General features: G+C 36.6%; 1 protein-coding gene across 1 annotated transcript in view; it reads left to right on the forward strand.

The window, feature by feature from the left end:
* Positions 1–26951, forward strand: part of itfg1 (integrin alpha FG-GAP repeat containing 1) — a 450065-nt gene extending 423114 nt beyond the window's left edge. The window contains exons 16-18 of the mRNA XM_028809647.2: positions 4726–4808; positions 16614–16731; positions 25181–26951. Of these exons, the coding sequence (XP_028665480.1) occupies positions 4726–4808; positions 16614–16731; positions 25181–25240 (261 nt within the window). The 3' untranslated portion in view covers positions 25241–26951. The remainder of the gene's footprint in view (positions 1–4725; positions 4809–16613; positions 16732–25180) is intronic.
* Positions 26952–27821: the final 870 nt, after the last annotated feature.

Raw genomic sequence — 27821 nt, forward strand, 5'->3', positions numbered from 1 at the left:
CTTTAGCACTTGGAATCCCTGAAGCCTATGAAAAAAGTTGTTATGTCGGGTCTATCTTAAATTCCTTCACACCTCTTCATCAGCATCTTTGTTTTGCAAATGTGTCAATCAGCACAAGCAGCTGAAGTTTTCCCAGCTCAAGTCTCTTTATCTTTGTGTGAGGTACCTGGAATTGTATAAGGTAAATACTGTATCGTTATTTGGAATACATGCATTTCATGTGTGTTCTGTGTCTACAACGATCTGGGTAAATGTTAGATGACAGGAAATGTAAGGCAAGAAATGCTGAACACATAACTAAAACAAACTTTTACCATGTTATAGTAGTAATGATGTGATTAGACCAGGGGCCTTATGCAGAACGCCTTCCATTAATTTTCCTGTGATGCACATTTAGTTTACATTTCTACGTAAACTATGGCATACGGACAAAAGTCAAAATGTGCGTATGCACAAAAAAATGCATAAATCTGTGCGTACACCAACTTCCATGTTCTTCCGCTACGTAAATCCCGGTCTGCATGAAATGTAATGCTCATGCACGCACCTGCTGCCCCTCTCAGACTCCTCCCAGAATTATGCCTTTTGAATATGCAAATCAATATAAATAGTCCTTTATGTTTTGCGTTCTGTGAAAAGACAATGGCAAAAGCACGTGGGAAAAAGAAGAATTCCAGTGAATACCAAGCAGAGGCAAGGAAAAACATAGTTTTTGTTGGTGTAAGCAATGATGTAAACGATGAAAGGAAATTCATCGAGTAACAGAGTTGCGGAGAAACTCGAAAGTTCAAGTTCAGAAAGTCGCAAAGTGCCCGAAATACTGTAAATAAGAAGTGGTCAGATAACAAAGTCGCCATGAAAGGGCGAGTCGTAGCCCACCGTCTGAGTGTCATATGGAAGCGTATTACGGTACAGAGAAAAGAAAAACAAAATAGGGACACAGTTGAAAACAATGTCCAAATGTCAACTTTAATCTCTAAATTTCCACTTTAATCACTTAGTTTATTTTGTCATTATAGCAGATCGTCTTAAAATCGTTTTATTTACTAGTTTCTCAGATCCCATCATAACTAAATTAACACGTTAAATGCTTCATATTCTATGTGTTCTTTTATCTGCTCTACAGTATGTATGTGAATCACTATGTGCTTCTTAAATGCACTTTCTCTTCTACCGACAGGACACAGAATACATTACATTCATGATATTACAGCTCTCTGAACAATTTAAATACTAAATACTTGATATCATTTTCATAATGATACGAATTAAGGCAAGTATTAAGCATGGGGACATGGTGGCGCAGTATTAGCAAAGAGCTGGCGCCCTGTCCAGAGATTGTTGTTCGCCTCCCACAAGATGCTTGCTGTGCCGTTTGAGACCTTCAATAAAATGATTTATTGCAGCAGTACTGTCTCTCTCAAATGTACTAACCTCCAATTCCTGTCCTTCCTTTTCTTTCTCCATGTAAGCAATCACCACACGATCAGCTGTGTAAAACTTCTTCAAAACTTTTATGGAACATTGAAATATCTTCGTAGTACATGTTTAATTATTCCATCCATCTATCCATCCAGGGTCACGCCAATCCCAGCAACCATACAGCGCGAAGCAGGAACAATCCCTGAACGGGGCGCCAGCTTGTCGGTACCGCTGTCCACTGTGTCCTCACATGTTTAATTATTAACAGTCGGTCAGTCATTTTCCAACCCGCCATATCCTAACACAGGGTCACGGGGTATGCTGGAGCCAATTTCTAGCCAGCACAGGGCGCAAGGCAGGAACAAATCCCGGGCAAGGTGCGAGCCTACCGCAGAACACACACACCAAGCACACACTAGGGACCATTTAGGATCGCCAATGCACCTAACCTGCATGGAGGAAACCGGTACACCCAGAGGAAACCCACGTAGACACGGGGAGAACATGCAAACTCCACGCAGGGAAGACCCGGGAAGCAAACCCAGGTCTCCTTACTGTGAGGCAGCAGCGCTACCACTGTGCCACCGCGCCGCCCTTAATTATTAACAATATACATTATTTTAATGAAGTTTAAAACTTAGCTGTATAATGTAATAAACATGCTTTACTGCATTTCATCTTAAAAATGATATCAAGAGCTGCAAGAAGATAGCGCTTAGAATCCAGTCATCATTATATGTAAATACGTGCTTTATAAAGTGGCTCAGGTTGTGCAATATTACAACTGTAGTGTAAGTTTACAGTGAGGTGATTGTACTTATAAGTACAAACAGTTCTACAAGGTGCACTTGATGGACTGATTGAGGGCATTTAGAGCTCTTAGGATGAAACTGTTTCTGAAGCGCGAGGTCCATACAGGAAAGGTCTGAAGCATTTGCCGTACCATATGGGAGAATTTAAAATAGACTGTGCGCATGGCTGAGACAGCGTGTGCTAGATGCTGTGATTCCACACTCAGATACAGTGGGTTAAATACTCTGAGTGATGCACTGGCAGTGACAAAGCTAAAGCAGCTATAGTACTGGTATTTGGAATAGTTTGGCCATTCTGTGCACCATTATATGGTTACGGGTTGATTACAATCAGATGCCTTAAACTAATAAACTATATGCGGTTAATTTCAATGTATTTGATAAAGCCGCGTCAGGGATGTGAATCTAAAAAATAAAGGGAAACCACACAGGAACAGTAGCACTGCTTTGACACTGGGTGCCACCAGTTTACAAAACCAAGCGGAGAACTTGCGTATGCAAGGGATTGACCTGGCACGAAAATGTGCGTGGCTTTACGCCAAGTTTAGTTTTTATACATCATGATGTGAGCATGAAAACAGGCATATGCAACATTTTTGTGCATACGCACTGTTTATACATGAGACTCCAGTTCTCTCAGACAGTTTCTGGGCTATTCTTCTGAAACAGAGCAACACAGTCCCCACTCCTACCAATTTATGCTGTATGTCATTCTGGAAGGTTATGGCCAGCCTATCATGGTCCCTCTGGGACCTCTGTTAGGCACAAAATATTTTATATTTCTCCCCCATCCCCCACCTTCCCCTCTCTCTTTATCTTTCTGTGTATCTCATATTTTACCTGGAGAATCAAGCATGCCTGTACATCCCCTCTACTATCCTGGGGGGAGTGATGTCTTTTACTTCTTATGCTGTACTTCTCTCACACATTTTCTTTTTTTCCCCCACTTGTTTCTTGCCCATCTAGTACACCTCATGCATGCCTAGGGCAATGATGTTTCCTCTGTTATGGTCCTGTTAGGCGTAATTCCTGTCCTTTATCATTCCTTGTCTCACTGAAAAGGCATACTAACAGTTTAGTCATGGAAACATAAGTCATTTTAATACCTCATCAGCATCAAAAATGCCTGTGAAATTTGCACTTTTTTCGATTACATCAGTTGATAGCACATACAGAGTTAAAGTGTACACACTAGCACAAATTTATATCAAGCAATCGAAATGGTTGTGAATGTATGATGATTATTAGTAAGCAACCCGCTGGACCATGCACAAATGCATTGTTTTATTAGAGTCTGGGAGAATCAATTCCCCAGTTGCTTCTTCAAGATTTGCAGTACGTAATGGATGTGAATATATTATATATATTTAAAGTAGATTCAACTCTTGGAGGGTAATTTTGCAGTATTTAATGACTTATTGTTAGACCACAGTGGAAATAAAAATAAAGCTAAAATTTTAAGAGTGTATTTCTCAGCTTTTGAGATGCTGTATAAGGATGACAAATATAAGATTGACAGTATTAATGTAAGAGGTGATAGTTACAGGTACTTGCTTATAATTATAATTTTTATTTTTTTTTTATATTTCTTTATATTTGATTCCATTTCTTCATGCATGTGCTACACATTCAAAGCAATTGCATGTTTTCTTTTTGTTCTAATTGTTTACAGTCTAGCTCATGTCATTAAGTTTTCTTTTAAAGACTTGCCTCCATTCATCCACCTTCTTACATAGTTATTTAGTCTAGGGTCATGGGGTTCTACAGGCTACTGTATTAGCATTAGAATGATGCAGGAAATACATTACACATTCTGAATGATAGTAAAATATGTGATGTGATCCAAGATGAACTGTGCAAAATAGGTGGTGCTGTTTTCAGTCCTCAGAAAAGTCTTGTAAAGAAAAAAGGCTTGGGTTCACTGGCTTAAAAATTACCTGCCACAAAGTAAGTAAACATAAAAAATATCATAATATGCAGTAGTTAGAATCAAGGTCACAAAGGCAAGTTGAAAGACTCGGGGGATTTTAGAACTATTCCTTAAATGATTTAATTTGCAGACTGTCTTGACTGAGTTACCTTGATCTAAAAATAGCAGTCCTGTAATGTCTAATAAAGAAGAATTCTGATTGACTGAAATGACAAAAAAATGTTGCAGGAGTGCAGAAACATTGCACTTAGTCATCCAATGCGAACTAAGGATTTTCAGAATATTTTTAATTAATCAGTATAACGATATTTACTATGTCAGTGCAGTCTGCTAAACTAATCCTACACTAATATCAAATAAACAGCTCATTCATCCCTCAGACTTTGTTTTAATGCTAGCATATCACTACAATAGCCACTCTGGAAAGGCTGGACAGCTTTTATGAAACAGTAGTAATACTCTAGTTATTTTCTGTGCAGATGTGACCAAATTATTTCTGATTACTTACTTGACAGTAATATTACTGTTATTATAATCACATTTTTTTCCATTTATCTCTAGGCACCTCGCCAGCAGGAGTGGACTGCAATCATCCCCAATTCTCAGTTGATTGTCATTCCATTTCCCCCCAATAATCCACGTGGGTAAGGCCAACAACATTTCTGTTCTTTTCTATAACTTTTAGTTGACAATTTTATAACTACTACAAACAAATTTTCATTTTTTATGTAATGGTGGTAGAAAGTTTGTGAACCCTTTAGAATTGATTGAATTTTTTTATAAATGTAACCTAAAATTTAATGTCTTCTATGTCATATAATATATGAAAAGTTCACAATAAAAACAAATAACACAAAATGTTTTGATCAAAATAATCCATTATTAAATGTCTCTGTCAAAAACATAATTTCAGTAACTTGTACAACCCAACCCCTTTCATCAGCAATAACTTCAAGTGGACTTTTATGGTAACTGTTGATCAATCTTAACATCAGATTGGTGAAGCCCAGAGTCTTCTGAAATTATTTAGTAACAATTTTCAACCTGATAAGCACTGGTGAATTTTTTTCTTAAGTTATTTTAAATTTCCTTTGATGGAGGCATGGCATATGTCCACAAACCTGTGTGGTGAAGACAAAACTTTGGTAGTGAAGACTCCGGTTTTTGTTTTTTAAATATGACAGGGTCTCTTAAACTCTTATTCATTGACACTGCTGACTCCGCTAATTTATCCCCTTAACTGAATTGAAAATCCTACTGGTTCACATACTTTTCTGATAAAAAACATTTAAAATTCAATATTTTTGACCTATCTAATGGAAAGATATAACATTTTGTGTTTAATTGTGTTTTCTCCATTTGTTTGTATGACTTGGATGAAAATTTGATCAGATTTTAGGTCGAATTTATGCAGAAATTGAACCAATTCTAAAGGCTTTACAGACTTTTACAGACATTACTGTGCATGAAGACAACATTTCAGCTTTGAGTCTTTCATTATCTTATTGCCTTGATATAAAGTACATGTAAATGAAGACCTTTCAATAGAAGAGTAAAAGATTTTGCTCAGTAGAAATTGTGATACTTGTATAAATTCATTCAGCCTTACAATTATGAAATGCTGCATCATTGCCTTAGTGTTGCTTTTTTCACTTAAGAAGAAATTCATGATAAAGAGAGAATTTTTAAATCAGCCATTTCCTTTAACAGACTGAATCTCTCACTCACACTTTGTGTACAGATTTTACATTTGGTTTTATTGCGCTGGCCGTCTTTTTCTTTTTGAATGGTATACTTCAGATAATTGATTGTTGTAATAAATATGACCTCTCTTTAATGTTCCATTTTCCTGACTGAGAGTTGGTAAGGCTGTGAATATGGATTGTATGTTGTCCTGGCAGAAATTCAATATAACTTATGCTGTACATACGAGGTGAGACACAAAAATAACCAGACTCGGCTTGGGGCTTTCCTGGAAAACCATTTGGAGGTTGGCCAAATGTGAATCATAGAACTATATCCCCTCCAGGTATATCCTGTGAATAGCCCAGTCAGTATGTGCACAACAATCGCTACACAAGTTGCCGCTATAATGTCGGGTGAAAATATCGAACAGCGAATCAACATTAAATTTCTCGCGAAATTGAACAAAATAGCCACAGAAACTTATGAAATAATAAAAATAATGTATGATAATATCAGTTTGCCTTGCACACAAGTTTTTGAAAAACGTTTTAAGGACAGACAAGAAAATGTGGAAGATGTTCAACGCCCAGGTCTTTGGTGTAGTGCTTCACCAAGACAATGCTCCCGCTCACAATGCTTTTTCCATAAAGCAGTTTTTGACTGACAGAAACATTCCAGTCCTCGATCATCCTCTCTCTTCGCCGATTTAACTCCCTATTATTTTTACTTGTTCCCGAAAATCAAAAGTGACCTGAAGGGAACACATTTTTCTTCAGTGGGTGAAGTGAAGACAGAAAAAGCAATCCTGTTGAAGAGCATCAAGCAAAAAGACTTCCAGCACTGTTTCAATCAATGGAAGAGCAGTGTAGAAATCGGGAAGGGGAGTATATAGAAGGTGACAATGTTTAGAAAGCTATAATTCATCAATAAATACTTTTTTTTTTTTTACCAATTCAGTTATTTTTACGTTTCACCTCATAAACATAATGGAGCTGGTTAAAATTCACCTTCTGTTTTTATTTGCTTTTTCCAAACTTACACCAATCAGCCACAACATTAAAATAACCTATTTAATACTATGTAGTTCTGCCTTAAACACCTCTTTTTTATCAAGGCATTAACTCCACAAGACCTCTGAAGGTGTCCTGTAGCATCTGGCATCAATACATGTGTTATCATGATATTTCCCTCTACTTACCCTTTACCTATGGGTAAGTGTACTTATCAGGTTTGTTACCGGGTTGGTGTACTGTCACACCTGAAGATTAACACACGCATAAATACACACATACATAAAGAAACTCAACAGTGTTGCCCCTTATGAATGACACACACACAGCTGGTTAACCTCTAGCACAACTTGTCACTCTCTTAGCACTTCAAGAGACTTGCATACACACACATCCTAACCACAACAGTGCTCCATGAATGACACACACACAGCTGGTTAACTTCTAGCACTTTAAACCACACAAGTAGTGCCTTACGAATAACACAGCCTGTCACTCATCTGGCACGTCAAGAGACTTATATACACACAGACTCTAACCACAACAGAGCCCCATGAATGACACACACACAGCTTGTTAACCTCTAGCAATTTAAACCATACAAGTGCCTAAGGAATAACACAGCCTGTCACTCTTATAGCACGTCAAGAGACTTACTTATTGCTTGCACGAACAACATACGATGTTTAAAATATATCTCAGACCTAAATATTACTTCTGTCTCTAGGAATACATTTAAACATTCAAAGGCTCAACATCCTAGGCTATAGGCCATTTATCAACCAAGAATGCCTTATTTTACGTACTGTTCCCTACTACTGGGTGGAGCTCACACCCTCAGCCTTTAATAAACCTTGCAGCACAGAGTGTATGGCAAATTTCCAGCTGCTCCAGGTGCTCAAAGAAATCTACCTTATTACTTGTATCACTTGCTGACAATCAGATGGAAATGGCCGCACATTGCTGGCACCCTCCTCTGACGTTGCTCTGTTCTCTTCTCCTGTCAAGCTGTTTAGTCTGTCGTATTTATTTTAAAATGCTATGGAAGTTTGGCAAAATGTGATTGCTACATGCACCTGATTAGTTGGCTGTCAATATGATGAATGAATTCACTCAGACTCCTTAATCTATCTGAATAAGTCCATTTCCCAAGCAATAGCGTTTTTGATGTTTTACTAATCTCCTGTCTAAAGCTGTAAACTAGTTTGGTCTTTTCTAGTCCCACTGCATCTCCTTCTGTTAGCAGGTTGTAAAGTAATCGGATACAGCTTGAACAATACCATGTCTTCCATTCCCAAGCTGTAAACCAATTTAGTCCTGGTGCCCTTCCCTTCACAGGTGATAAAATCATCAGTACAGCTTCAGCGTCTCCTGAATTCCTGCTCAGATCAAACAAATGGTACTATGATTCAGGAAAACAGATTGTCTTTAATGTTAACTCTCCATGCAAGTGTCCTGTATTTAATTTCATCTGTTGTTTTATCTTGAACAAAATATAATGAAAATATAGACAAAAATCTGCAGATTTTGCACACCACAACAAGACATTAGCAGCAGATCTTTTAAGTCCTGTAAGATGGGAAGTGGTGCCTCCATGGATTTGACTTGTTTTTCTAGCACATCCCACAGACTCATTGGCTGTATCATGTCCTGGTACAGTACCTCCTCACCTCACTCAGCTGCCTTCTACCACTGGAGAAGATATAAGGAGAGATTTAAAGATTAGCTGGTAATTAAGCCATGTGGTCCCAGGCTAAGAATGAGTTTAGCTTCTTTTTTTTTCTTTGAAATGTATCTTTGAAGCACCATGAAAGAAGAAAACCAGAGAGTTCAGTGTGGCTATAACAAAAAGATGTTCTTCAATATGTTTGTAAGGTCTTTAATTTTAACAGCTCAAACATACTCCCTGAAATCACAGATTCCTCAGTGTCTGGGGATTGTGCCTGATGGCTGCCAAAATAAGCTTATGTCACCGGATGTGTGACCTTAAAGCACAAACGTTAAGTGATTTCCTAAGATCAAATAACGAAACAGATGCCGGAATGGAATTGATAACTTTGTGAATTAAGGTCTCATGCCATAGCCAGTATCCCGTAGACAGAAAATTCTTTATTTGAATTTCTATATCCATGCATTCATTCATCCACTTTTAAATCTGCGTAACCAGTTTGAGGTTGCAGGGAGTCCGTGGCTATGTCGGCACTGTAGGCAGTGAGCTCCCTTTTATGCCAGACCTTGGAATGCCTACATGGCCACGCCATATCTTCCAAGAATCATTTCTGTGTCATAATGAAAGTAGGGAGGTTCCCCCACCCCTGACAGAGCCCTCTATTGGAACCTAGAGACCTCAACAAGGCTGCACGTTTGGACTCCATATCCCAAGCATCCCTGAAGTTGTCCCAAACTGAGTACCCATGTGAGGACCACTGCTACCTGGCGTATGGGGATGGTTGAACTGCTCCCGACTCATGGCTAGCGTTGGTCCTTCCATTACTGGATACCAACCAGACACAAAGTTATATTCTTGGTTCACCTGCCATTCCGACTTTTGTTCCTCTCTTCTGGTCTTCGTATGAAATTATAACCTTTCCCAGCCAGGTTACCTGTCCTCCTTCTTACTATACAGGGTGCACACAAAGTCTGTACAGTAATCCCTCGCTATATCGCGCTTCGCCTTTCGCGGCTTCACTCCATCGCGGATTTTATATGTAAGCATATTTAAATATATATCACGGATTTTTCGCTGCTTCGCGGGTTTCTGCGGACAATGGGTCTTTTAATTTCTGGTACATGCTTCCTCAGTTGGTTTGCCCAGTTGATTTCATACAAGGGACGCTATTGGCAGATGGCTGAGAAGCTACCCAGCTTACTTTTCTCTTTCTCTTGCGCTGACTTTCTCTGATCCTGACGTAGGGGGATTGAGCAGGGGGGCTGTTCGCACACCTAGACGATACGGACACTCGTCTAAAAATGCTGAAAGATTATCTTCACGATGCTATCTTTTGTGCAGCTGCTTCCTGAAACAACATGCTGCACGGTGCTTCGCATACTTAAAAGCTTGAAGGGCACGTATTGATTTGTGCTTGAAAAACAAACTCTGTCTCTCTATCTCTCTCTCTCTCTCTCTTTCTCTTTGTTTGCTCCTGACGGAGGGGGTGTGAGCTGCCGCCTTCAACAGCTTTGTGCCGCGGTGCTTCGCATACTTAAGCCAAACAGCCCTATTGATTTGTTTGCTTTTCTCTCTATCTCTGTGACAGTCACTGCTCCTGACACACACTCCTTTGAAGAGGAAGATATGTTTGCATTCTTTTAATTGTGAGACTGAACTGTCATCTCTGTCTTGTCATGGAGCACAGTTTAAACTTTTGAAAAAGAGACAAATGTTTGTTTGCAGTGTTTGAATAACGTTCCTGTCTCTCTACAACCTCCTGTGTTTCTGCGCAAATCTGTGACCCAAGCATGACAATATAAAAATAACCATATAAACATATGGTTTCTACTTCGCGGATTTTCTTATTTCGCGGGTGGCTCTGGAACGCAACCCCCGCGATGGAGGAGGGATTACTGTATACCCCTATCTTTGGGAGGATTTTGAAAGCTAAAGGTTACCTCTTAGGAATCCAAAACATCTGTATGGGTCCCTCCATGATCTCTGCATAGCCGAATACGTCGCCAGGTTTTTCTGCTCATGTTCTGCAACATTTGCGGGGTGACTTTCTGGAACACTGCACGAACCGCATGTTTCAGTTCATCGTTTGATGAATAACGGCGCTTCTTTGATAAAACCCCAGAGTGCATTATCTGGAGTTGTGAGATCAGGGCTTCTCGGTGGCCATGGAAGAGGAGCGGGATTGTTGTTTGATCCTCGTCCGATCCAACGATACCCAAAAACATTGTTGAGGTGATCACGCATGGTGATTGCAAAATGGGCATGTGCCCCGTCTTGTTGAAACCAAACACTGTCAAGGATGCCCTGGTTTCTCAGTTGCGGGATGAGCCAGCCATTCAGTATTTCCAGATAACTGATTTGGTTAACAGAACCATCAAAAAAATAAGGGCCAAACAAATGCTGTGCTGTCATTCCGGCCCAGATCATCACGTGTGGTGAGCTATGCTCAATTTCTCAATTTCGCACCCTGTATATCTCATTTTTCTACGTAGACATGACAGTAAATTTTTCCAGGCTGAAAGTGCAACAATTTGTACAGATTGTATGTGAAATGTGTGCAGAATGCTGATGTAGTAAATGTAAATTTAGGTATTGGAGTTGTTTTAGAGGAAGTATTTTTTTCCTTGTGCAGTTACTCTGACTAATCAGGCCTGCGCTTCTATTCAGTATCTATCTATACCTACACACTGGACTACTTGAACGTTTTTTATCCTATTTTATCACTTTATATTTTGTGTTGCCCTTGTATGCTGCATCTTATTTTATCTTTTAGTATTTGGTGTTGTCCTTGTATATTGTATTGTCATACACATTAGTTCACCTGGCCAATGAAGTGAATTCTGATTCTGAAAGTAAAAAATGCAGTCCCCGGGGAATGACCCTGCTTCAAATGTAAAATTTGACACTTAGACAGAGAATGACTAGTCCAGCCATACTGGCTAAAATAGAACATTTTTGAATTTGGCTTTTGTGAATTATAGCATAGCTACCAGTGACACGGTCATTATAATGGATTTGATTTCAAGTTTGTGTGCAAAAATGCTTCTTCTCCAGTGTACTAATAATGTAGCCTGTATGATTTGAAATTCTGTGTTGGCCCTCATTTCTGTGGCAGTCTTATATGTGCAAGCCAGAATTACATGAGCAAAAAATACAGGTTTGCATTCTAATACCAGTATTATAGCAGTGAGTTTGAAAATATGAAAAATGTCGTTTTTATTGGCTAGCTTATAATTATTCCAGTCATTCTCCACTCCCTGTGTCCTTGAGGATCTGGTTACTCTACCTAAGCTATTTCTACTTTTTCACATTATGTCACAAATTAGACCTTTTATCATGGTCATAAAGAGCTGCAATGGACCCTGAATCACTGGATAATTGCATCTGAAATTCCTGAGTAGCAAAATAATTTACAAAACAACACCATAGTTCTAGCCATCCTGTTTTTCAGTACAGTACATGGTGTACCTTTTATTATTTCTTAGCTAGTTTGTTTCCATTAATGATCTTTCTATGTGAAGTATTTATAGACAAAAATAAATTAAAATCCCAAATGCTTGTTTTAGTATGTACCAAACACAATCGGTGCGTTATTTCTCAGCTGGTTAAACAACACTGATTTGCTTTTCTGCTTATTGAATTTACTCCTCACCCACAGAAAGTGTCTGTGCTGCTTCCCTATAAAAAATGCTGTTGACATCTGAGATACTCAAATATTGGTCTTCTCTCTCCATCCATTTAGCTTTATAGCCTTCTCTGTATGGAGTCCTCCTTTAATTTGTCTAAGAACCTTTGTGTCATTTAAATTATATGTATGTTTCTGCATATCCTGCTTGTATTGTGTGGCACTTTGACCATTTATCATTGCCCTTTTCTGTCCAATTATTTCTTAATTTGTATAGCTGCTTTTTAATTTTAAATTTTATCAAGCATACTTCAAAAATCCTTAAGGCATGATTATTATTGTATTTGCAATGTTTTGCTTATTGTACTGCTTAATTTATATATTCTGTACTGTAGTCATAAACTTAGTTCTGATTTATGCTGTTAATAGTGTTATTAAAAAACTGATTGGTTTAAAGAAAACTCAAAAAAGTATTGAAACACAACCCAGTAAACTACATGTATTAGACAATCAGAAAAAGAAAAACAAAATTTGACATATTGCTTCCTTCATCTTAGTGTAAGAATGGATGAAGAGAAATTACATAAAATAAGAAGTCCAGCAAGAAACAATTAGCCTGTGATTAAGAGAATAGTTGCAGTGAATACTTTCAACCACTGTTGCCTCTGGGTGCAAACTTTGTTCCTACCTCCCTTCTTGTTTTGAGCACTGCTCTCATCAGCACTTTTGAAGATTATATTTTTTGTTTTTCTGTGACATTTTTAGCTAACAACTGTCTCATTGTTGTACACAGTAGCCTTGTTATAACCTGAAGACTGAGAGCCATGGCCAGTAATGTACCATTGGTATAAAATGTTTCGTTATGTTAAAGTATGTAATAGCAATGGAAGTGTAGTAGGTTCAATAGGTAACATATAAAAATCATTATAGTACAAGGAAGATCATGTATTGAACTCTACAAGCCATGTAAACCTTTGGTGAAAACCCAAAAAACAAACCCTGATTTAACATTATTTACATTCTCATCGCTCGCCACTACCACCAGGCTGCACTACACGGCGTTGTGAAGAGGGGGGCTGAACGCACCCCAATGAGACACAATCACTCCTCCGAAACACCCCCAGACATCCTCTGCTCCTGCTTAGAGTCCCGCTCCCGAGGTGCACCCCTATGAAGAGGAAGATTTTCTATTCTTTTAATTGAGAGATGGAACTGTCCCCTCCAACTACACATGGAACTCAATTCACTCCTGAAAGACTTACCTGTATGTTTGTTTGAAGTGTTGGAATAACGTTTCTGTCTCTAAAATCTCCTGTGTATCTATGCAACTCTTTGACCCAAGTGTGACAGCCAGCGTATGTGGATTTCACTTTCACCAAACAACAAATCTTTTAATTCTCACAGATGATACGCCTCTTCATTGGAAAGAAACACTATTCGATCTCCTTTCGCTGTTCCATTATTTCACTGAGTAATAATTTCTGTTTGTTTGTGCTAATGCAATCTTTACTATCATTTTTTTTGAGGCTTTCAAATTTTCCTACTTCCATTATCTCTAACCTGCTCTGAATGTGTATCGCGCCATTGTTTTTGAATTCTTTACGACATTCTACTTTGTCATATACTCTTTGTCTTTTTCTGGCCCCAGGCATGGTTAAATTTCTTGACACAAAGTCTCGTCACACGGGGCATGAAAGTGTCTTTCTGAGAAAGTCACGTCTCGTCTCTCTGAACGGGTCTCGTCTTGTCCCAACAAAGCTAGAAAAGCTAGAAAATTTCAAGGGAGCAGAAGAAAAGTTCAATCAGCATTTTTCTTCTGGCACTCTGTAACACAAGCGCTTCCTGCTAGGCTCTTACTAGTAGTTAGTTATAAGGTCTTTGCTTTTCAAATCCATTCGGGCAAATTTTTGGAGTGACAGTTTGATTAGATAGTCAGATTTTGATGTGTAATGGGGGTGACTTTTTAATATGTCTCTCTCTTCTGAGGCTCATGGATTTAAAATAAAAGGACAAGGTGGCCAGCCATTGCCTATTTAATACAGTAAGACAGTAAGAAGATCTTCTATTTTATATGATTGTTTTCTACCACCTTTTGCCGTTTTTTGATTTTGGTAGGATGCTTTTTGCTGAATTTGTGTATAGTATTAATTGGCCTAAAATAACTGTTGTATCAGTTTATTGCTTCATGATCAGCTCATAGGCATAACAGAGCTGCAGTATTAAGGCCTGCTGTTGCATCAAACATCTTGGAGTTTGGGTTCAACTCCTTTTCTAGCCACTGTCTTTGTGAAGTGTAAATGCCATCCCTTTGTCCTCATGCTTTTTATCTTAATATTCCAGTTTCTCCCCACAAACCAAAATACACAGCTTGTGGTAATTGGACTGTCTGCCTTAGCCCAGTGTGGGAATGTTTCATCCAGGACTGATCCCTGACTTGCACAAAAGTTCCAGTCATCTTTGTTAGGATTAAGGTTAATAACCAAGGACTGATTCAAATTAATTTGGCTGTGTACCTTTGTGTTCTGATTGTAGTTTGGATGTAATAACCTATGTAGTTTATCCCTGACTGCACTTCAGCACACAGCAGAGGTTAACAGTTTTTATGTGCCATAATGAGAGTGTTACCTGAAAAAATAATCTTGGATTTTTAAAACTGTTATACCAGGGTGGACTGGCCTTTCTTTTTTCGCTGTTTTATTCTGTGTGTGTTGTAATTCTGTTGTGTGTTGTTAGTCTGTTGTCATAGTCTGTTTTGTTCATATGCATGATAAAATAATATTCTGCTTTAGCAAACTTCTAGGTGAAGAAAACATGACATGTATAGCAAAGCTTAAAGCACATTTTCAGTGACATTTGTAAACTATGATGTCTAACCAATGCTAAAGTAACAAAGAATGCCATCCCAAATAACCAGTACAAGTCTTACATACTTGCACAACCAATTACAATTTTATGATAAGGCAAAGATCAATCTTACTGCAGTAACTGCAAGTCCTGAGTGGTAATAAAATAATAGCACAAACATTAGTATTTTTTTTAATTTTCATCAACGTACTGTATTTGTAAATACAGTTACAAATGTTAATACTTTTGAGTGATACTGTAACAAGATCATAGTTTAACTGTTTTAAACCTTATAGTCAATAGTTATTTTGGGTAGTGCTATGAACGTCCTTTTTATTACCAAATGTATTAGTTTTTATTTATTGGAAATGCTTTTTACTAATTATTTCTCTTTTGGCAAGAGATTCTCATGAGATATATGGTTTGAGGTCTTAAAGTAACTTGTAACTACATAGAATTTAGCCTTGCATGGAATGAAAGAAAAAAATCACTTGAAGCATAGAGCTCATCTATACATTACGGTAGTTTTAAAAAGAAAAAAAAAATCATAGTAGTAATCCATTGCACTGTAATGTATTATACTTATAGCCAGTATTTTATGTGTGCTAATACTTAAGATTATTTTTGCAAAAGCAATACTGATTACAGAAAAAACCAAGAAAGTCCCACAAGTAACCTTCTGTCCTCTTAAGACATTGTGCAGCTGTCAGTAAAAATATATAGTTTTCACTAAGTCATCTTCTACATACATTGCACCAGATTCAAAATTTACACTTTGCCAGTACCCATTCAAGTCTTTTAAGGTACTCTATTCCTTATGTGCATTATGTAATAACATGTAGGTATATTTGTGTTTAAAAGATAGTTTACAGTTTTTATTGTAGCCAAGTAAATTGTACAACTATAAGCTATAGCATTGTCTTTCACTCCCAGTTTTCACAAATGCTGGTTTGCTTGACTATGGTGGTTTTACGAATCCTAACAAACCAAATGAAACAACTACACAACAGTAAAGTACGTGTAGCACACAGAAGATGAGGTCAGTCTGAACTATGCCACTAACTGCTAACTAACACAAGGGTTACAAAGAATGCCATTATATTGAGATGTTTTTAAACCATATAATAAAAACACAAACACCATTGTTGATTAAATCACAATCATTACTTTGACAGCACCTTTACCTAATTTTGAGCAGTCCTCTAGCTGGTATCAACTGTAGTCTTAATATTGACTATGCATTTAATTAATTTCTTTAAGCCTGATGATTGATCTTTGTAATTATAGAATTTTCACCATGGTAACATCTGACTTACCTTACATTTCTGCCACTAAATTCATAAAACTGAACAATCAGGACTTTTATTGAAAGATCCCAAAGGAACACAACACTCTTTTGCAAACCACCTTTCCAAAACAAGTCATCAATACTTCTACAAATTATGTCAGCAGAAGTTCAGGCCACACCAACAAATGCTTATTTTAACTTTCATACTTAATAAGAGCTCAGCTGACATGTATCACATCAGTGACAGTGAGTCTTAATTACCTAGGGCTGAATAAAACTGTTCTGCAACACTTTAATGTTTTTATTTGTTTTCTTCTGTAATTTCAGCTGGAGTGCTAAGCTGTATTTGACTCCCAGTAACATAGTTATGCTTACTGCAATTGCTCTGATTGGTGTTTGCGTTTTCATCCTTGTAATAATCGCCATATTACACTGGCAGGAGAAGGTAAGAGCTGTAAAATTTTATTAAGTCAAATTCTGTCACAGATTTCCTTTTTCTGTTTAAAATAATTCTTTTCACTATACTTTTCTTTTTTTGTGTCTTCTGAAATGTACTGAACATAAGGCCAGTATTAATAAAAATTGTATTTGGCAAAATTGATTTATTTTTGTCTGCATTGTATATGGACAGGTAATTTGGCAGTTCCTGGCAATGATTGTGAAATGTTTTACATCATATGTTATGGAGTCAAGTAACAAACATGAGCTACTTACAGTATGTTGCATTTTTTGTGCAGTTCATAATGCACATGCTGTCACTAGACACTTCTATATACAGATAATGAATTGTTTCTTGAAATCAAGGATAAAGTATCCCAAGGCTACTGCATAGAATGTGTTGTCCTTGAACTTATTTAAACAAGCCGAAGGGTCATGGGTCACTAGTTTACACATGTACCTAATATACTGTACAAAAGGAAATTGTTGATTAAGCATATACAAAACTCAATCTCCATCGGTTTTAAACCTAATTCCTTGGTAAGTACATTTTATATATATATATATATATATATACATACACACATTTTATATTTATATATATATATATATATATATAAACAGTGATCCATCGCTATATCGCGCTTCGAATTTCGCGGCTTCACTCCATCGCGGATTTTATATGTAAGCATATTTAAATATATATCGCGGATTTTTCGCTGCTTCGCGGGTTTCTGCGGACAATGGGTCTTTTAATTTCTGGTACATGCTTCCTCAGTTGGTTTGCCCAGTTGATTTCATACAAGGGACGCTATTGGCAGATGGCTGAGAAGCTACCCAATTTACTTTCTCTCTCTCTCTCTCTTGCGCTGACGTAGGGGGGTGTGAGCAGGGGGGCTGTTCGCACACCTAGACAATAGGGACGTGTACAGCTGCTTCCTGAAGGACATGCTGCACGGTGCTTTGCATACTTAAAAGCTCAAAGGGCACGTATTGATTTTTGTTTGAAAAACAAACTCTCTCTCTCTCTCTCTCCCTGCTCCTGACGGAGAGGGTGTGAGCTGCCGCCTTCAACAGCTTTGTGCCGCGGTGCTTCACATACTTAAAAGCAAACAGCCCTATTGATTTGTTTGCTTTACTCTCTGTTTCCTTTGAAGAGGAAAATATGTTTGCATTCTTTTAATTGTGAGACGGAACTGTCATCTCTGTCTTGTCATGGAGCACAGTTTAAACTTTTGAAAAAGAGACAAATGTTTGTTTGCAGTGTTTGAATAACGTTCCTGTCTCACTACAGCCTCCTGTGTTTCTGCGCAAATCTGTGACCCAAGCATGACAATATAAAAATAACCATATAAACATATGGTTTCTACTTCGCGGATTTTCTTATTTCGCGGGTGGCTCTGGACAACCCCCGCGATGGAGGAGGGATTACTGTATATATATATACAGTTAGGTCCATAAATATTTGGACAGAGACAACTTTTTTCTAATTTTGGTTCTGTACATTACCACAATGAATTTGAAATGAAACAACTCAGATGCAGTTGAAGTGCAGACTTTCAGCTTTAATTCAGTGGGGTGAACAAAACGATTGCATAAAAATGTGAGGCAACTAAAGCATTTTTTTTAACACAAATCCTTCATTTCAGGGGCTCAAAAATAATTGGACAAGTGACTCAAAGGCTATTTCATGGGCAGGTGTGGGCAAGTCTGTCGTTATGTCATTATCAATTAAGCCTGGAGTTGATTTGAGGTGTGGTGCTTGCATGTGGAAGATTTTGCTGTGAACAGACAACATGCGGTCAAAGGCGCTCTCCATGCAGGTGAAAGAAGCCATCCTTAAGCTGCGAAAACAGAAAAAACCCATCCGAGAAATTGCTACAATATTATGAGTGGCAAAATCTACAGTTTGGTACATCCTGAGAAAGAAAGCAAGCACTGGTGAACTCAGCAACACGAAAAGACCTGGATGTCCATGGAAGACAACAGTGGTGGATGATCACAGAATCATTTTCATGGTGAAAAGAAACCCCTTCACAACAGCCAACCAAGTGAACAACACTCTCCAGGGGGTAGGCGTATCGATATCCAAGTCTACCATAAAGAGAAGACTGCATGAAAGTAAATACAGAGGGTGCACTGCAAGGTGCAAGCCACTCATAAGCCTCAAGAATAGAAAGGCTAGATTGGACTTTGCTAAAGAACATCTAAAAAAGCCAGCACAGTTCTGGAAAAGCATTCTTTGGACAGATGAAACCAAGATCAACCTCTACCAGAATGATGGCAAGAAAAAAGTATTGAGAAGGCATGGAACAGCTCATTATCCAAAGCATACCACGTCATCTGTAAAACACGGTGGAGGCAGTGTGATGGCTTGGGCGTGCATGGCTGCCAGTGGCACTGGGACACTAGTGTTTATTGATGATGTGACACAGGACAGAAGCAGCCAAATGAATTCTGAGGTGTTCAGAGACATATTGCCTGCTCAAATCCAGCTAAATGCAGTCAAATTGATTGGGCGGCATTTCATGATACAGATGGACAATGACCCAAAACATACAGCCAAAGCAACCCAGGAGTTTATTAAAGCAAAGAAGTGGAAAAGTCAGTCACCTGATCTTAACCCAATTGAGCATGCATTTCACTTGTTGAAGACTAAACTTCAGACAGAAAGGCCCACAAACAAACAGCAACTGAAAGCCGCTGCAGTAAAGGCCTGGCAGAGCATTAAAAAGGAGGAAACCCAGCATCTGGTGATGTCCATGAGTTCAAGACTTCGGGCTGTCATTGCCAGCAAAGGGTTTTCAACCAAGTATTAGAAATGAACATTTTATTTCCAGTTATTTAATTTGTCCAATTACTTTTGAGCCCCTGAAATGAAGGGATTGTGTTAAAAAAATGCTTTAGTTGCCTCACATTTTTATGCAATCGTTTTATTCACCCCACTGAATTAAAGCTGAAAGTCTGCACTTCAACTGCATCTGAGTTGTTTCATTTCAAATTCATTGTGGTAATGTACAGAACCAAAATTAGAAAAAAGTTGTCTCTGTCCAAATATTTATGGACCTAACTGTATGTATATATATATATATTGTGAGAGGCGGCTGGCACCTTATCCTGGCCAACACATCCAGGCCGCTAGATGGAGTCCTCCCTGCAGCATGGAGGTGCCCCAGGTGCCATCGAATGACGCTGCAGGGAGATGCAGGGATTTTTATTTTCCCTATAGCCCGGAAGTACTCCCAAGTCACGGGGACAGAAGAACAGAAGTATTTCCGGGCTGAAAAAAAATATAAGTCTTCATCTGACCCGGAAGTGCTATTGAATCACATGGACTGAAGGACAGGTGCACTTCTGGGCCAAGGACTATTTAAAGGACTGGTGCAGACCCAGCAAGCTGAGACGGAGTTGGGTGGTAGTGTGACAGAGCTGCTGGGAGGAGAGGATTTATTGTATTAGTGATTGTTGATTTATTTGTTTATGGTGGTGTTAGTGGTGTCTACTGTGGCACAAAATCGAAAAGAAGAAATTAAATTATTTCTAAGTGCTTTTGCATGGTGTTCTGGGACATTTGTCTGCGGGGTTTGAGGAGCAACAGCGCCCTCTAGTGTCACAATATATATCAAGTACTGCTTTGGTGCTACAAAAAAGCTACTTAAAGTCCTTTACAAGAACAGCTAAAATGTCCTGATGCTGTCCCTTTCTCTTACATCAGCCTTCCATCAGTTTACATCTTAAACACACCTCTTACTGTTCGCTGCTACTGCATCACCACACCGACAGTACACATTTCTTTCTGTCAGTGTAAGAATATGACACAAGTTCATAAATATGATTACTACAACAGTTATTATTTACAAAAAGACAATGCCAATGTGATATGATATAGACATGATAACATGAAAATAGGAAGATAATGTATTCGAATCATGTGTCTTATGCCTTCTTTCCATTTTTTTGATAGGTAACACGTGGTTGTGCATTTTATCTGTAGTTTATTATACTGTAAATACAATTTTTCCTGAACTGCAAAGCCAGTCTTAAGTGCTCTTCTTGCTGGTAATTAAATATTAAGCATTGTGGGCCTGAGAGCATTGATGAAGTGATGAGAAGTTTGTCTTCATTCCAAAAGTGTTTACTGTTGATAGTTTAGTTACAAGCCAGCTCAAACAAATTTACCTTACTATGAGTGGCACAGTATTGTTCATGCATATTATTAAAAAGTATGTTAATAATATAGACAGAGAGCAAGTATTCATGTAGAAACCATCTAAAATAATACTGGTTTGTGTAATACTATTCACATTTTCTTAAAAGTTTAATTGATTGTTGTACTTTTGCATTATTCAGATTGTTTTATGGCAAATTCTGATGTTCACCTGCTAACACATCAGAGAAAATAAGATTTCATAGTGAATGAGGAACCAGCCCACTACTAGGTCTATGCTAACTCTGTTAATTCGCCTGTCATGTCCCGTGTCATTGTAGCACAGCTATCCCAGAGCTCAACTTTAGAGGACACCCTTCTCTGGTAAATCTGTTGTTTAAGGACCATGAAGCTGCATGCATAATACTCACTGTGGAAAATGTAAACTATTACTTTATATTTGATTGTAAACTAGACTCAAAATTTAGCTGTCACTTCATCTTTATAGAATATACCAATATCCAGTCAGTACTGTAACAATCACAGCATAAAACCTGCTCACATTTTGCCTTCACTTCATGAAACATTCTCTAGATCTGCAGCAATTCTTCAGTGGTCTTAGAGTCGGACCATACAGGTGTTAATTCTAGTCCTAAATATCAGAAATTTTATTAGAATTTATCCCTAGATTCCCAGCCCTTTTTATGTGGATCTTAGTGTGCCAATGTTGCAGTAAAAGAAAGTGTAGATAACTAGGAATATTTGACACCATTGCACTTGAATTATACTAAATACATGTTAATTATACTTTAGTTAATTATGAATGTATAGTTAATTAGTGTGAGCCACTTGAGTGCAGCAGATTTTCTCTGGGTTCAGAATTTTTCTGATGTATTTTATTAAGTATTTGTGTGCTAAATGTGCAATTTAAAAGTAAAAGTGTGTATTGGAAAGGCTATTATGTAAGATTTGCTACTGTTAACACAAGACATTAGAAACAAGTCACATCATCACCTTTATCACACAAAGGAAGAAAACAGACTTGGCAAAAAGTTTCTTGATTACAAATTTCTAAGTTCATCATTTGGAAAAAAAGTCATTTTAACACTGTGTGCAAGAAAGAAATATATAAAATTATATATAGGCTTCATTAGATGCCAGCATCAATAAGGCTGATTTTTATACTTTCAAAATAATATAATTTTTATTTTTTCTTAGACAGAACCTTCTAAATACTAGTATTTACTTTAATATACAGTATAAATTATTTTCCTTGCAAGTCAATTAGGTAGTATTTTATATATTAACATGTAATGTCAAATATGGCAAAATCTTTGCTGTGCAGGTGAAATTGAATTTAAATTCAACTCAATTTAAATTTCATGTATTTAAGCTTTTATTAGTAGTGCAGAATAGATTACATTTATTCATCATTTGATAAAAACAACAGCCTTTCCTAATAACAAGTTAGAAAATATATACATAGCTTAACATTTAGGTGCATTCAATGACTACTTAAATGATTTTAAAATTGGAGCGTTTTAATTTTTTGAGTTACGTCATCTTTGAGTCGGTTATCACATCATTGTTTCCTACATATTTTTGTAACAAGCAGTCATATTCAAAAATAACAACAATGATAAAATGCAATTATATGCATTATTAGTAGGAGAAAGGCCTGTAAGAGAAGGTTTATGGATGTGGTGAGAGAGGACATGCAGGTGATGGGTGTAACAGAGCAAGATGCAGAAGACAGGAAGATATGGAAAAAGATGACCTGCTGTGGCAACCCCTAACAGGAGCAGCCAAAAGATGAAGAAAAAGAAGGCTACATTAAATACATACTTTTTAACAGTACTACAATGTCATGTGGTTAAAAACAAGGTTGAAGTAGATTTTTGGTGGCTCATTTGCTTTTATAGAGAGCAGATTCAAATTCAAGTAATGTAAAAATGTAATCAGTTGAGGTCCTGTTGTTAGTTCTTCCTTGTGGAGAATTTGTAGTTTAGATGTCTTAAACATAATATTTTTGAAAGAAGTACCCAGAGAAGAGTTAAAATTTCTGTTGATGTCTCAAGGTAAGATTTTTTGGCCGCTTCAGAACATGAAGAAAAGTTGGTCTGAAACTTTACAGATATATTATAGTATCAGAGAAATATTGAACCATTATAATGTGCAGATAATATAGGTGTGAGGCTATTTTTAATGTAACAAATACTGATGACATATTTATTCTTTCTATGTTTACAGACTGCAACATAATTCCTCTCCTTTTACATTTTTTTTTTATGGTTAACATCATGCACCATTTAAATTTGTTCATAGACTGAACCCTATGCACTGGAGATGTTATCTAGTGGGACTAAAATCAGATTCCTTATGTCATCTTTGTCCTCTTGACATGTTCTGGGAATGTCATCTAGCTGTGGCTCTCTGGTGCTATGTGGCTGAATCACTATTTATGATTCATTCTTTCCCCATTACTTTGTCCCCTCAAGTTCTTCTCCTCCAAGACCTTTCTTCTCTTTCCTCACTTTTGCTTTCTCCTTCCCAGAGGCTTTTAATGACTACAAGTTAAGGTGCTTTTAGCCTCTACCTGGAAATCAACTAGCCTTGTCTCTCCTGTAGTCTGGAAGTTTTCATTTTATAATCATACACTTTCTGAACTTTCTGCATCTCGGATCAACAGCTTTTCCAGCTCTTCTATCCACAACTGGCTTCATGCTGTTCAGTTAAAGAGTTGGTTGAGGGTTGCTCTATGAGTCAGTTTCCCCTGACAACCTTTCCTTGTTTTTTTCTCTCTTACTTCGCCGCAAGCTCCTGTATGGGGTGTGTGTATGTGTGTACCACTTTACCTATTGAGTGTTTTTCTTTTTTATTATGTTTTTGTTTAATTTGCAGTCTCAGGTGGAATGGGGTGGAGGTGGTGATGTTTGTTTTTTTTCCTTACATAGACAAGAATTCAGTTATTAATGTTGTTTTACTTTGTTCCTTTTTTCATTATATCAATTAAAGTTTGATCACAAAAAAATACATTTATGGTTAACATACCTCAGTCAGTAGGAGAAGTGAGCTGTTGTACTAATGGCTTGTATGTGTGTGCTTCTTTTAGCGTTTGATTAACTTGTTTTGGGAATCCTTCTTGCTGTCAGGAGGCGCTATCAGACAAAAAAGAAAGGAAAATACACAATTTGAAACAGTAAACTAATCCGTAATTAAAGTTACACAGAATATTTCTCTGTTCTAAGTCAGACAGGTCTGTAAATGTGCTAATGATGTTTAATAAGAGACTTAGAAATTTCAAAACTTTGTATAGAGCACTATGTTTGAGATACCTAAACAAAAATTTAACTTTCCTGACAAATTTCTTTAAAGATTAAATGTGCCAAATTTCAATAAAAAATTGGTCAACTGGGAGCTAGGTTGTTTCATGCATTCAGACAGACTGACAGACATGTTAACTACAGTGTTACAATTCTCTTTTTATTCATATTATATCTAAAAATTGCACAACCTGCCACTTAAGGGCTGTAAATTGCCTCTACTGGAGAGTTCGTTCATAGCAGTGTGTTTCATTAGGACCCATAACAGAAACTGATAAAATCACATTGAAAATATTGGAAATTTAAGAATATTTTTTAAAATTAGTGATTGTAATGTTATTAAAACATTAAACACTAAGCATTTAATACATGTACAGGCAAATAACTGATCATTACAGAAATATATAGCATAATTTTTCATTATTGAATTAAAATAGAATGGCCCTTAGGTTTAGTATATGTGGCACCACTTTCTTAGCTATTTTAATTAAAATACAAAAGCATCATACCACTTTCATGTTGTGTCTAAAAAACAAAAATAGGCATAAATGGATTTTGGTCATTGAATGTAATAACATAAAGACTGGTAGGAAGGAGTGAGAGGGTGTAAAAAAGTATTTTGGATTCATGGAGTTTATTTAAATACTTGTTTCTTTTTACCTCTCACTCTAGCCTATTTGTAGTTAACTACCCTCTCAATATACAGCTACACGAGAACACACTGTTCTTAATCTCCTGAATATAAGTTAAAATAATTGTTTTCATAAAATAAATCATTTCTGCACATTCCCAATTATTTTCCATATATTCTACATATTGGAATGAAAAGTTAATATATGGACAACAGTACAGTATATACAGGACTATGTTACCATCATGTGCTAAAGAGGCTAGCTCACACTACAAAGTATGCTTTAATCCATGTTACCTGCTGCTTCACTTATGAAAGCTAATTTAATCAATGGTTTCTCTTTTTCTTTTTTCAGAAAGCAGATGATAGAGAAAAACGTCAGGAAGCCCACAGGTTCCATTTTGATGCAATGTAAATAAATTTAAAATAATGATTAAGCTATTTTCCTTGCTGCTTGGATGGGGTCTTGGACAAGAGATAAATAAGAACTTGACTTGTTGGTGACAGTGTTTTACTTGTTATTAATGGGAGAATAAATTTGTATTTCATATTGTGGTGGTTTTATTCAAAGAATGTTAATAATGGATTATAGGGAATGATTTTTCTTACCTGTTCTTATCAGGTACATTTATTTAAAAAAAAATCTGTTTTCATCAATTTAAAAGGCTGCATAGCTGGAAACATCAGCTAGTAACGACAGCAACAAAACAACACCTTCCAAGCATCTTGCAGTAATCATTTTACAAAAGTTAATTATAGTGTTGCTAAAAGTTATTTTCAGCTATATTTAAATGTAAAACAAAAAATGAAGGGGAGCGCGTATTAGCCTCCAGAAATACTTTGGGGAACTTTAAAATTTAGTTCTGCCACATAAGCATGAAATCCTAAAAAGAAGGACAACAAATCAAGATCCCATTATGTACTATATACAAAGAATGAATCATCAGTTCCAGAATATTAAGTTCCCATGTATTAATTTGGGGGCATATCCACCTACAAGGGAACATGGACTGTTTAGGTGGTTGAATGCTAAAGGGTCATTGAGCTCTTCTGATGTGTTATTGTCTTTCATTGGTGTTTTTCAATGTGTATCTTTCAAACTGTGTCCTGTTAGTATACAAGCATTGTTGTAGCTGAAGTTTTTGTCTTTTGCATATACTTATTTTAAAAAGAATGTTTGTTACTCGGTTAGGGGCAATGTTTACATTCTTTAAGTGATCTAACATATTTTTGCACTAAATTCTTAAAGACTACTGATCCAATGCTAGTAAAACCAGTCAAACTAAAAATCAGAAAATGTAACTTGTTCTTTAATTTTGTCTCAACATAAATTCTCTTTTAGCCAGTCTTCTTTATTATAAAACTCATGCTTTAACATATGAGTAATTTACAGGTGTTCATTATCATAATTGTTACTACTTAAATTTTAAACTATTGCTTAACTGTATTCTGTCAACAAAGTAGACTATTCTAAAATACTGGTGTTCTGGGGATGGGAGGGGCTTAGAACAGCATCTATACCTACTTTATTTAGTGCCATTCCATATGCGCAGTATGAAAAATACAAAATCTTTACAAAGGACCAGGTTTTTATACTACTTGACATACCAGTTCACATATAGTGAAGCTAAGCAGGTGTAATAGTTTTCTGGAAATTATTTAGAAATGAAGGTGAAGTATTTTCCATTATCTCCATTAATTTCACTTGTATAACTTAAATGAACCTATTTTCATCTGGTTAAGTGTACCATCTTTCTAGTATTCTATATTCAGTTAGTCTGCATCTTTTCTATTAAATTTGTTTGTTGCTGAAACATATGCTCTAATTCTGTCCTGATTTAATATAGAATGTATTTATTTATTTTAATTTTTCCTGGGAATCACCCCTTTTATTTAATTTTGACTTTGGTACACAACATTGGAATTTATACAGTAATAAATATTTGTTAAAAAAGATTTACTATGAGAAGAAAATGTAATTAATGCACTTTTACTGGTAACAAATTTTATTTAAGAATCAAACATATTGCTGTCTGCATCTCTGTGTATTTTATTTACTGTTTTGGTTTCCCGGTGTATATGCATTATAAATGAAATTTCTCAATAAAATATGTGATTAACTTAAATCTGCATCTTTTTAGTTTTAATGAAGCAATGTTTTGAGAGTATGCATGTGTTTCCAAATACCGTTCTATGGTTATACAATAAATGCAGATCACTTCAAAGGCAGTCACAGTATAACATCATCTTTGATGAAAGTTAATAAATAACTTTCATACCATACCATTTTCTAAGCCCGGTTAATCCTGTGTGGGGTGGGATGGGTACGCTGCAGCCCATCTCAGCTACAAATACATGTAAAAGAAGGAAAGCTATGGTTACTTTAATAAATGTGAGCCTTTACATTCTTGCCTTTGCAAAACCAGTTATCTAGAGCTGTATATTTTCAGGTTTTCAACCATTGCCTTATTCTTGAATTTTTCAAGTTTTTTTTCTTTTTTATGTTTTCTTCCATATGATGTTTTGTGTGTTTTTATATTTTCTCACTGTATAACTTTGTTTTTTCCTTGTATGACCTTCAAGCCTGTCTTAAGGATCACAAACTTAATTTTTTTTAATTAGTGATGCACTAGATACCTGGTATCAGGCATACCTGGCCATATTTGAAATAAAAAAAACTCTGAAATAACCTAGAACTGGTATCAGGAACTAGGTCACTCAGGTGAACAATGGGTATCAAGTATTAGAAATTATTTTAATTTTGTTTTTAGTCTGAAAAAAGGACTGCACCATGTAACTCTACATTTTTATACCTAAAATTTTTTTAAAGAAAGAAAAACTTTTAATTAGAGTAATTGGAATGTTTTGGGGGGGGTTGTGAGATTCAACACACATTATAATCACCTAGCTATTCATAATGTGAACTACTCACATAAATGTTAAGGAGTTGATGGTGACATTTTCCTTTCTTGTCTCCAAAGAGTACTTGCAAAAAA

The sequence above is a fragment of the Erpetoichthys calabaricus genome, chromosome 9, assembly GCF_900747795.2.
Source record: "Erpetoichthys calabaricus chromosome 9, fErpCal1.3, whole genome shotgun sequence".
Lineage (NCBI taxonomy): Eukaryota > Metazoa > Chordata > Cladistia > Polypteriformes > Polypteridae > Erpetoichthys > Erpetoichthys calabaricus.